Here is a 12,787-nt window from a genome sequence, read left to right as displayed (position 1 = left end):
AAGCCAGGCAAGGCTGTAGGGCTCCTGAAAGCCGAAGAAGCACAGCAGCCATTTGTATTATGTGACTGGTGGTTGACCCTTCAAACAGACTCCACTCCAGAGGGAGCGGGAAGAAGCGAAGGGACTGAAGCTATAATAGACCCTGAATGGCGAGAGCCCGCTGAGGGGGAGCGGCAACACAGACCGCCCGGAGGAAGGCAGCAGGAAGAACCCTGAGTGGGGCGCTGCAGGGAGAACTGTGGATGGCACTGCAGAAAGCCCAGAGGGAGGCGCTACAGGGTGCCCAAAAGCTGGAAGAGCTGCAGAGGCCACGGAGACCCCAGTGAGAGGGGCTGTAAAGCAGCCAAGCTGTGCACTACGGTGGAGCAAGGGACTGGCACTGGCGAGTGGCCAGAGAGAAGACACCAGACATTGGAGGGCAACCCACAAATGATGCTAAAGGAGGCCAAAGAGTCCAAGCTGACCCAGCTTTAAAACCCAGAGCCAACAAGGGACTCCTTCAAAGGCTGGGGGTCCGCAATGAGCACAATGGAGGGTGATCATAGCATTGTCTGGGTAACCCTAATAGGTAGGGGTGTACATGACCCTAGATCCCCAAGGCTAGCTGGTGGGAGCCCAGATGAAGGGAAGCGGGGTGGGTGGGACTTCCCTGGATGGGATCCAGCTGGACGTTGTAATGCTTAGACTGAAGTGATAGGGGCATGCTACACAGCGTCCCTATGCTGCCCTTTAAACTTGTGCAAGACCAGACTGGATGCCTGCTCCACTTTAAATCCCAGAGGGAGAGAGCTCTGTGGGCAGGGAGAGTCCTGAGGGTGGGACTAGCTGGGGAGAATAATAGTGTAAGCCTAGCCACATTCAGGAGGCCCCCGTGTCTCCAGGGGCAAGGAGCTCCTGTCCTTCTCTGAAGGTATCAAATGTACACCGTCCGTAAGTAAGGCAGTCTATTGTTGTTAATAATTACTGTGTATGAGAATAAAAGTGAGAATTGCATTTGAAAAAGCTGGAGTCAGTGTGGATTTCTGCTTCAGCCAAGGTGATTCACTTGGTTATCCTCACACTGCTCTCTCTCTCTTCCTCAGGACGTGGACATTGTTAAAAAATACCATCCTAGAAGCACAGTCTATATGTGTTTCCTGCATTAAGAAAGATGGAAAGAAGGTCAAGCGATTGCCAGCATGGATAAAAAGTGAGGAGAAAGGGGCTATTTTAGCCAAAAGATCTTCATTCAAAAAATGGAAGAAGGATCCATCAGAAGAAAATAGGATAAAGCATAAGAACATAAGAAATTGCCATGCTGGGTCAGACCAAGGGTCCATCGAGCCCAGCATCCTGTTTCCAACAGAGGCCAAACCAGGCCACAAGAACCTGGCAAGTACCCAAACACTAAGAAGATCCCATGCTACTGATGCCAGTAATAGCAGTGGCTATTCCCTAAGTAAATATTGGCAACTTCCCTAAGTAAGCATTGGCAAGTTAAATGTAATATATTGCTAAGACAGGCTAAAAGAGAATTTAAAAAGAAGTTGGCCCTAGAGGCAAAAACTCACAGTAAAAACTTTTAAAAATATATCCGAAGCAGAAAGCCTGCGAGGAAGTGGGTTGGACTGTTAGGGAAGATAAGGCCATCGCAGAAAGATTAAACGATTTCTTTGCTTTGGTATTTAATGAAGAGGATGTTGTGGAGATACTGTTCCGGAGATGGTTTTCAAGCGTGATAATACAGACGAACTGAACCAAATCACAGTGAACCTGGAAGATGTGGTAGGCTAGATTGACAAATTGAAGAGTAGTAAATCACCTGGACCGGATGGTATGCATCCTAGGGTTCTGAAGGAACTAAAAAATGAAATTTCAGATCTATTAGTTAAAATTTATAACCTATCATTAAAATCATCCACCATACAAGATTGGAAGATGGCCCCTGTAACCCCGATATTTAAAAAGGGCTCTGGGGTGATCCGGGAAACTATAGACCAGTGAGCCTGACTTCAGTAATGGGAAAAACAGTAGAAACTATTATAAAGAATAAAATCACAGAACATTTAGATGGACATGGTTTGATGGGACACAGCCAACATGGCTTTACCCAAGGGAAGTCTTGCCTCACAAATCTACATTTTTTGAAGGGGTTAATAAACATGTGGACAAAGGTGAACCGGTGGATTTTCAGAAGGCATTCAACAAAATCCCACATGAGAGGCTTCTAAGAAAACCTAAAAGTCAGGGGATAGGAGGCGATGTCCTTTTGTGGCTTGCAAGCTGGTTAAGACAAGAAACACAGTCGGACTAAATGGACAATTTTCTCAGTGGAAAAGGGTAAACAGTGGAGTGCCTCAGGGATCTGTACTTGGACCGGTGCTTTTCAAGATATTTATAAATAATCTGGAAAGGAATACGAGTGAGGTAATCAAATTTGTGGATGATACAAAATTATTCAGAGTAGTTAAATCACAAGCAGATTGTGATAAATTGCAGGAAGACCTTGTGAGACTGGAAGATTGGGCATCCAAATGGCAGATGAAATTTAATGTGGACAAGTGCAAGGTATTGCATATAGGGAAAAATAACCCTTGCTGTAGTTACACGATGTTAGGTTCCATATTAGGAGCTACCACCCAGGAAAAAGATCTAGGCATCATAGTGGTTAATACTTTAAAATCATTGGCTTAGTGTGCTGTGGCGATCAAAAAAGCAAACAGAATTTTAGGAATTATTAAGAAAGGAATGGAAAATATAACGAAGGATGTCATAATGCTTCTGTATCACTCAATGGTTAGATTGCACCTTGAATACTGTGTGCAGTTCTAGTCACCGCATCTCAAAAAGGATATAGCTGCACTGGAGAAAGTGCAGAGAAGGGCAAGCAAAATGATAAGGGGCATGGAACGGCTGCCCTATGAGGAAAAGCTAAGGAAGATAGGGCTGTTCCGTTTGGAGAAGAAACGACTGAGGGGGGATATGATAGAAGTCTACAAAATCATGAAAGGACTTGAACAAGTTAATGTAAATCAGTTATTTACTCTCTCAGGTAATAGAAGGACTAGGGGGCATTCCATGAAGTTAGCAAGTAGCTCATTTAAAACAAATCAAAGAAAATTCTTTTTCACTGAGCTCTGGAATTCACTGCCAGAGGATGTGGTTACAGCAGTTAGATGGGCTTAAAAAAGGTTTGGATAAGTTCCTAAAGGAAAAATCCATAAACTATTAATTATTAAGCAATAGTAGCTTGAGATTTATTTAATGTTTGGGTATTTGTGAATTGGCTTGGCCACTGTTGGAAACGGGATACTGGACTTGATGGACCCTTGGTCTGACCCAGTAAGGCAATTGTTATGTTCTTAAGAATTCCACAATATCGCTGATGCTGCTGGGTTCTGGGCCTGCTCCTTCATGGAAGCACTTGGCATCTTCTGTAGTGGGTGGTAGAACACCACTAGGGGAACTTTCTTGTCCCTTCAGTGGAGGCCTGGGCTGGCTTGGCCAGTCACAGGTTTTAGGGCTCAGGTCTTGTAGTAGTAGAGGCAGTGAATTCTCTTATTCTTGTGGACACCATGGAAAGTGCAGAACTTTTTTTTTTAGGTGGTTCCTCTTATTCCCTTCAGGGGTTACAACCAGATATTTCTCGAGTGCATTATCCCACATCCCTCACTGGCAGCCACGAGACTCTCCCCTTCCACTAACCAGGACGCCAGATTCCTGTCAGTCGAGGAGTAGTAAAGGCCTCCCTTTGCATGGTGGGAATCTTGTCCCTCCTTTAGTCAGACATCCGATTATTTAGATCTAAAGTGGAGGCCAGGATTATGCAGGTGTGGGAATCCTGTGCTGAGTGATGATTATCTCAAATATCAATTAGTCCTTCCCACGTCTTATTCAGAAATCATGTAACTAGAGGAAAACTGTAACTGACTGCACCATCCACAACGGGGACCTACCGTTTGAGCCGTAGCTGGATGCCAAGTCTCCACTCAGTGCATTCATAATGAATAAGACTTGTGGTTCAGTATCATCTCAGAAGGTGGTTTTATCTGACAATACTTCAACTTTATTCCTCATTTCCTAACCTCTACAGCCCATGAGGCAGCCGCGCAATAAGTGGCGAAACTCGGCCAGAGTCGGGCAATTTTAATACATCTCCACCAAAATAAAGCATTTTAAAGGACATCCGGCATCTGTTTCTTCCTGTAGTACCTTAGGTGCAGACCCATGTGCATCTCGCTCAAGTTGTTTCTTCTCAGGGTGATATTCCAGAGCTTAGGGTTGCAAGACTCGTGCAGTTTTCCCTCTCTCTAGGGAGGTTATAAGGAGCTTGAGTAAGTGGTTTTTTTAAAGTCGTTTCTTGCAGAGATTGCCTTCTTTTGAGCCTTATAGTGTGAGAGGGGAGTTGTGATCTGGGGCAGCAGAAGCAGGGAAAGGAATCCTAATGGAGAACCAATTCCAGAAATCCTGGCTTTTAGCTCAGAAGGCGGCAGCTCAGGTGCCAGCAGTCATGGCAACATCATTAGCCGACGAGAGCAAACTGAGGGACTCTAGTAGCCCTGAGGTGCCCTGGTAAATGAGTCGGATTTGGGCTGGGATGGTGTTCTGCTGCAGGACCTAGCACAGCTCACAAGGCCATCACCATCGCCAGACAGATGAATGTTTTGAGCCGACACTTTTGAGACCCTTAAGTGTAAGGACTGGCGAAAGTGGCCTTTGCCCTACTCGGGGTCATGAGTGGAGTTCAGATCAGCCCCATGACGTTCCAAGGTGAGCAAGATCTTTAGCCAAGAAAGGAAAACAGGAATATCCTGGGAGAACCGCGACCAGCATGCAGTCTTCAGCAGAAGCTTGGACCTACCCTGAACCGAGTGCTGAATGTGTAAGCAGGCGTCACAGCCTGAGGTGGCGGGAAGCAGGCAGGGCTTGCAGCCTCTGCGAGGTCAGTTCACACGAGGAGGGGGGGTGGGGATCCATTCCTACAGTCTTCTCCTTCCCCTAGAGGAAACTGGGATGAAGGCCTAACTCACAAACCTCACAGAGGGCAGAGACTGGATCGGGCCCCGCTGCAAGACGTTCTCAGACTGGATACTTTCTTCCGAGGATTCAAGGACACCAGTCCTCCATGGGGAAATCTGCCGTCCCTTCCTCTTGAGCTTCGCAGGGAAGCTTCTCTCTTTGAATCTTGTCTTGTTGGCCTTTGGTAATTTTAAACGTAAGGGTATTGGCGCCCAACAGACTCCTGGGCTTTTCTCACTTATGAAGTAAGGTTAGGTTAGGTGATGTAGGCCGGGACATAGATGGCCACTTCAGATCCATTGTAGGTCACCTTTGAGATGTTTCTGGGTGATCAGTTTCTTCTTGGATAGGTCCTTGGTCTATTAACGTATCCTGTTAATGCACAGTGGTTTCTAAGGTATCAATCTGAGGAGTAATTGAGGAAAGACGTGCATTGGCCCACTCCAGCAAACGTTTGCGGGTCTCAAGAGGGCCAGTGATCCCAATCGAGGGTGCAGGCGTCATCATAGATAGGCAGAGTTAGAATACGTCTTTCGAGAAGATAATGACAGGGTGGCCCCCTTGCCCCCACTGCATCCCTGCTGTGGGTTTGCAGGCTGGGAGACATTAGGCATTGGATGCAGGAGTCCTGAGAGCTATTAAGGCTTTCTGGAGCTTTGGAACATCCCACATCTCTGGACTGGTCTGACATGGACAATGAAAAAGATTAAATTTATTTATTTATTTATTTATTTAATGTCTTTTTTATACCGATAACCGTTCACACATCGTATCGGTTTACAGTTAAACAGGAACCATTGGGCAGAACCCTTACATATAACATTGCAAACAGGTTAACTTTTGGGCAGGGCCCTTACATAAAATTGAGAACAGCAAAATCACTATATACATATCACCAAAACTATATACAAAAGATAAGTACATAAATAGCCGAGTCAAAGTACAAAATCGATAGGCATACAACGTAATCCGAGAAATAAATCATAAGTCGCGTATCAGATTCTAGGAGAATCACTTATTTAATCAGTAAGGATTTATGTAATGGGAGGTGATGTGTGGTAAGCTTGCTGGAAGAGCCATGTTTTCAGTTTTTTTTTGAAAGTGGGTGTGTATGATTCCAGGCGTATATCAGGAGGCAGGGAGTTCCATATAGAGGGGCCGGCTAGGGAGAAAGCTCTGTTTATAGTGGACGATAATTTGAAAGATTTGATAGGTTGTGCACGTAGGGTTCCTTGGAGGGCAGTACGTGTGGGTCTATTCGAGGTGCGGGGGAGGAGTGGGGGGTTAATCCAATTCAGGTTAGAGTTCAACAGACTTTTGTGGATGATGGAACAGGCTTTATAGAGAATTCGAGAGTGTATAGGGAGCCAATGAAGTTCGATGAGTGTAGGGGTGATGTGATCTCTTTTTTTCGTGTTTGATAGTATCCTGGCGGCAGCGTTTTGTAGTAGTTGTAGGGGTTTGATATGGGTAGCGGGGATGCCTAGAAAAAGTGCATTACAATAGTCTACCTTAGATAAAATGATAGACTGTAGTACAGTGCGGAAATCAGAAAAGTGTAGCAGTGGTTTGAGTTTTTTTATGGTTTGGAGCTTAAAGAAGCATTCCTTAATGATAGATTTAATGAAAGGTTTGAATGTAAGATGGTTATCAATGAAAACACCAAGGTTGCGAACTTGTGATGGGAAAGTTGTGGAAGAGTATGCAGGTGGGATGTCTGGGAGCGGTGGCCTGTTAGATATAATTAAAAGTTCAGTCTTGCTGGGGTTTAGCGCTAGTTGCATGTCATTTAGTAATTTGTTGATGGCTGAGAGACAGGATTCCCAGTTGCGAAGGGCAGTAAGGAGAGAGTCAGAGAATGGGAAAATAAGTTGCACATCGTCCGCATAAATAAAATGCTTGATGTGGAGGTTAGTGAGGAGGGTGGTAAGGGGGAGCATGTATATATTAAAGAGGGTGGAGGAGAGTGAAGAACCTTGGGGCACACCTTGGGGAAGACTGATGGGGTCAGATTCATTGTTATCAACTAATACTGTGAAAAGGCGATCCTGGAGATACGATCGTATCCAGGAAAGGGCATTGCCAGTGATCCCGATGCTCCTGAGGATGTTAAGGAGGACATCATGATTGACTGTGTCGAATGCCGCTGAGATGTCAAGCATGGCAATCAGATAAGAAGAACCTGAATCTGTACCTCTGATGAGGGTATCATGTAGAGAGAGTAGCAGGGTTTCAGTACTTAATTGCTTTCTGAAACCGTGTTGTGTGGATGGGAGAATCTTGTTTTGCTCCAGGTGATCTGAGAGCCGTGAGTTGACAATTTTTTCAAGAACTTTAGCTTACCTGTGACTTTCCTTTCCTTTCGTCCTGTCAGACCAGTCCAGAACCCACCGAGAGAAGCTGCAGTGATCAAGAGTCCTCAGTCTGATTCAGAAATCTAAGAGCAAGTACCCTGTTGCCCATTCTGAAGGCAGCTGGCCTAATCATGAGCTTGTTGTAGGGATTCCTATGCCTATGTTAACAAGAGTGAACGTTTTGGCTGCGTCATGTTTTAGTTTTGGTGGCAGTGGTTTGGAAACCAAAACATACAATTGTCTTCGGTCGTCTTAGCTTTGACAGAGGATACTGAAGAGTTGAAGGCAGCACCAGACCCCTACAGGGGGAGAGAAGTCAGCTTTGAGCTTGCTTTCCTCTGTCTCTGCTAGCAGGAAGATATAATCTACTTGTCTGTGCTGGTCTGGCAGGAATAAAAAAAAAAAGGAAATTAAAAGAAGTTTAAACATCATCTTTTATACTTTCCAAGAGCCTGATGTGATAAGGTGCACTGTTTTACATGCGACTGTGCGCACACATTTTTTGTATGAGGATTTTATTCCCGATGCAGGACATGTAGCATGGAAAACGTGTGTGCACAAACCAGCGTGAGAACAAATGAGTGCTCGTGCATTTGAACTCCATGTTAATGAAGGCATTCGTTATTCTTGTCCCCTGCTGCAGAGAAGTGCATGGGCTTAACGCTGGAAACTTAGCTCCTGGTTAGAGCAGGAGTAAAGTTACTCGGGCTGGCTTTATTCAATGGGGCTGACCCGGAGCTCATGGTGCTGGGGGGTCCTGTACTTGGACTCTATGCCCATAAAACACATCTGACGCACAAATCAAGTTTTCTGCGCATGCAACACGTTTTATTTTATTTATTTATTTATTTAACGTCTCTTATATACCGATAGCCGTTCGCACATCGTATCGGTTCACAAAGAACAAAAAACTTATGGGCAGCGCCCTTACAAATAACAGATAACAATACAAATAATCGGGGGAGGAGGCAATGCAAATTAATAGGTCAATAAATAGGGAGAAACTATAAATATAACATACATAAAACTATATACAAAGCATCAGTCGTCATCAAGTACGTCAAGGCATAACTCGGTGGTCGTGGGCATTCTTGGTAGAAGTCGTGGAGCATACTTAATCGTAGGTTGCTGAATAGTTATGAATTGGATGGTGTCAGGGGGTAGGCTTGCTGGAAAAGCCAGGTTTTCAATTTTTTTTTGAACTTGGGGGTGTAGGACTCCATGCGTATGTCATAGGGCAATGAGTTTCATATTGAGGGTCCGGCAAGGGAGAAGGCTCTGCTTATGGTGGAGGATAGTTTGAGAGATTTGATGGGTTGTGTGCGTAAGGTTCCTTGCAGGGCAGGGCGGGTGGGTCTGTTGGAGGTACGTGGGAGGAGGGGGGGGTTGATCCAACTGAGATTGGAGTGTAGCAGACTTTTGTGTATGAGGGAGAGTACTTTATAAAGTATTCTTGAGCGAATTGGGAGCCAGTGTAATTGGATGAGGGTGGGAGTAATATGGTCTCTTTTTTTAGAATTTGACAGTATCCGTGCGGCGGCATTTTGTAGCAGCTGTAACGGCTTGATGTGTGATGTGGGGATGCCAAGGAGGAGTGCATTACAGTAGTCTATTTTTGACAATATAATAGACTGGAGCACAGTACGAAAATCCGAGAAGTGTAGAAGGGGTCTAAGTTTTTTTATCGTTTGCAGTTTAAAGTAGCATTCCTTCAAGATAGATTTGACGAATGGTTTAAAAGTGAGATGACTATCAATAAGGACACCTAAATTGCGAATGTGCGTGGGGAAAATCGTGGATGAGTATGTGGGGGGGATGGCAGGGAATGGTTGCTTATTGGAGATGATTACTAGTTCAGTTTTGTTGGGATTTAGTGCGAGGTGCATATCGGTGCGAGTGCATATCGGTGCGAGTGCGAGGTGCAGAAAAAATACTTTGAGCACCAATTTTTGTTTTCATGCACATAAATCGTGCTTTTTGCACACTAACAGATGAATTTTACGCACGTAAACGTCACACGCTATCGTAGCAATTTTCAAAAGCCCATTTACCCGCATTAAATGCTGTTAACGTGGGTAAAACCAACAGACGATTCTCTGGCATATGTTGTAGTAGTTTTGAAAAGCCCAGTCATGCGGGTAAGGTGCATTTACACGCGTAAAACCCAGTTTTAAGCATGTAGATGCTTTTGAAAATCAGGCTCTAAGAGGATAACTTTCAAACAACTGCATACGGCCGCATACACGCGTGTCTGTGGCCACGTGTAGTTTTACCATAGTATTTTATAGCAAAACATGTACATGTTTACCCCATAAATACCAACTTCCATCCAACATAGACCCTTTTCGCTGACGCTAGATATTACTTCAACAATATTATTGGTGAAAAGTGACCATCATACTAGGCATCATCAGTGTAAATTAATACTGCAGATTTTGCCTTATTTATAATCATCAGTCACTAATGGTGATAAATACATTGTTCACTTCAAAATATTTTTTTGACTTTTTTTTTTAAATGCGAAAATAACTTTAAAAAGTCCAAATATGGATTACTTAACTTATTTGTGCTCGGTAATAACCATACCACTAGTCACATTCTAGATGGTCGGTCTTCTCTCTTCCCTTCCATACAATGGAAGACTGGGGAGACTGGGAGAGAAACGGTGAATGTAAAGACATCTAGTAGCGAAGAACCCTATCAGTATTGTATGGAAGGGAAGAGAGAAGAACAACCATCTAGAATGTGACTAGTGGTATGGTTATTACCGAGCACAAATAAGTTAAGTAATCCATATATGGACTTTTTAAAGTTATTTTCGCATTTAAAAAAAAAGTCAAAAAAATATTTTGAAGTGAACAATGTATTTATCACCATTAGTGACTGATGATTATAAATAAGGCAAAATCTGCAGTATTAATTTACACTGATGATGCCTAGTATGATGGTCACTTTTCACCAATAATATTGTTGAAGTAATATCTAGCGTCAGCGAAAGGGGTCTATGTTGGATGGAAGTTGGTATTTAGGTCTAAGTTACTGGGTTACCTCCTTATCCATCAGACAAAACGTCAGCACTCTCTAATTTGATTCGTGGTTATGTTTACCCCATAACATATGCAGGCCAATGCACGAATATATGCAATGCATTGAAAACACATTTCAGTGCACTGAACGTGCTTTACTCGCCTATTTTAAAATGTATGTGCATATATTTTACACGGGAAAGTAAACAAGGACTTACTCGCGTTAAGTTCAGATTTGCACGCGTTAAGTGGACCCAATTTTAAAACATGCGCATGCTGAGGAAATTAACCAGTTCGCCCAGTCCTTCTCCAGGTCATCAAGGCCTACCTGGTTCTTCATTCTGAACTGCTCCCAATACACCTAGACCGCACTACGCAATAAGCAGGTTCATTATCACTTATACCGGATAATTAGCAAGTGTAGAAACGCCCCTAGGCTGACTCTCTTTTATACGCATACGCTTGCGCACAAAAGTGAAAATAGGCGCGTATTTTGGACTTTCACAAAAGCAGAGGCTACCTACGTGCGTTTATGCTAGTTTTTACACGCGGAAGGCTCTGGAAATTCACCTTTAATCGTTTTCGTTACGCGCGTCTCCGTGCTCGCATGCTAATTTTTGGTTTAAATTCCCGCCGCATTAACGCTTCACGGGGGCGAGCTCTGTTTTAAGAGTTTAACAGGGCTGCGCTACCCTTCAGATCAGCCCAAAAGAACCTACTCGAGGTATCATTGGTATTAGCAGAGCTGGGACCTCCAGTACTGGGGAATGTCCTTCCTGAAGGCCCTGAAATCAAAAGCCATCTTTTCAAGGCAGCCTTTCTGTCAGGGCAGCAATGGCCGCGTTTGAATATCCCTTTGGGTTGCATTTACTTCTGTTATTGTGCCGATCTCTGTATACCACCTAATCACATGTGTCTATGAATTGTGTTAGAATTAGGAAAGGCACTTTGTCCACCCTGGCGATCTATAATTGGAAGGACAGTACCTCCAATGTCTAAATAAATATTTCACCTGGGAATTGTATTATGCAGGTCTGACTGCTTGCTTAGACGTCCTGCGTTTAAGGAGGTTTATTTTGGGCAGGTGCATTAGGAACCCCTGCGCTGCAATTCAGTCCCCCCCCAGCTCCCAGGCAGGGCTCCCACGGTCCCGGCCAGAGGGCAGCGCGGTTAGCCGGCTATTCGGCGGCAGGGATCCACCAGGCCGGGCTGTCCGGGTAAGTTCCGGGCAGGGCCCTCCCCGCGGCCGGCTAACTTCAGCCAGGCGGAGCTGCTGCCCGGGAGCGCCTCCAGCTCTGCCTCTCTTTTGTCCGGGTAAACCCCACGCAGTCAACAAAGAGATCGGCGGATCTGTCCGGCTAAGAGCCACCAAATCTTGTGCGCCTGCCTTATCTCCGCGGCTTAAATGCCCCTCCAGTGGTGGCACGGGGCAGTTGCAGGGGCAGGGCAGTCACACCAGGGGTGCAATTATTTCCATGAACCCCTCCCCCCCTTTTGTGGGCACCTCCTGCCCCTTTAAGCAGAGCCGATCTCGCTCACCCAAACAAGAGGCAGGAGCTCGGAGAGACCGGAAGAACCGGGCAGACCGGATGGACCAATTGTTGCTCCAATTCTGGGCTTTACCAGCTTTCAGCCGCAAGGCGGGGAGCAGAAATGCGGGAGCTCCGGTCGGTAACTTTCTCTGCAGCTGATGCAGGAAGAGCTTTATAAAGGGGGAGAAAGCCCCTGCGTTATGCACGTACAAGTGATCTGCAGGAAACCTCCTCTCAGTGCTAAAAAAAAAAAAAAAAGGCCTTTGTGGGAGCCCTGATCCGCCTCCTCCCACTCAGGAATGTCCCAAAGTGCATTTTCTCACCCTGGGAGCCCAAAGCCCCGCTCTGGTCTGGTGCTATTAAAGCCCAGGCTGCCTCTGCACTGCCTGCAATCTCAAGTGCTGGATCCCTGAGTAACAATTTCTCTCACAGGGAGCCCAAAGCCCAGCTCTGGTCTGGTGCTATTAAAGCCCGGTCTGCCTCTGCCCTGCCTACAATCTCCTACCTGAGCAGCAGCTCCTGCAGGCATTCTCCTCTCTCTGGGGGTCTCTGAAGCAGATTAGAAACGCCTTGGGGGCTCCTCTCTTGCAGGAACTCCAGCTGGAAGGCTGCAGGGGGGAGAGTCCTTGTCTGGCTCTTTTCCTACAGGCAGAGCAGCTCCTCCTCCTCCTCCTCCTGCTGGGCGCAGGCTGATGAGAGAGAGAGAAGGGGAGGTGCAGAAGGGGAATGAGAGTACAGAGAGGCGGCAGGGACTCCGGGGCACCAAGCAAGCAGATTTCCTTCTCTAAATGTGCAAAAGCAGAGGGAAAGTTACTGATTTCTAAAGAGCCCGCGGGCATAGGAGAGTAATGGCCACAGTCATGCTGCCCACACTGCC

The 12,787-nt window shown here is 45.6% G+C and overlaps 1 protein-coding gene across 3 annotated transcripts in view; it reads right to left on the bottom strand.

The window, feature by feature from the left end:
- Positions 1–12,571, bottom strand: part of LOC115091791 (gastrula zinc finger protein XlCGF57.1-like) — a 33,538-nt gene extending 20,967 nt beyond the window's left edge. For 2 of the 3 annotated variants that reach the window (XM_029602001.1, XM_029602002.1), the window contains exon 1: positions 12,416–12,571. In XM_029602001.1, coding sequence (XP_029457861.1) covers positions 12,416–12,439 — 24 coding nt within the window. In that variant the 5' untranslated portion in view covers positions 12,440–12,571. Of the gene's footprint in view, positions 1–11,917; positions 12,066–12,415 lie in introns of those variants that run through there. The other variant, XM_029602003.1, reaches the window with a different exon arrangement.
- Between the last annotated feature and the right edge of the window lie 216 nt (positions 12,572–12,787).

This window comes from Rhinatrema bivittatum, chromosome 5, assembly GCF_901001135.1.
Source record: "Rhinatrema bivittatum chromosome 5, aRhiBiv1.1, whole genome shotgun sequence".
Classification (NCBI taxonomy): domain Eukaryota; kingdom Metazoa; phylum Chordata; class Amphibia; order Gymnophiona; family Rhinatrematidae; genus Rhinatrema; species Rhinatrema bivittatum.
The sequence above is the reverse complement of the archived record's forward strand: the minus strand, read 5'-3'. Positions and strand labels throughout refer to the sequence as shown.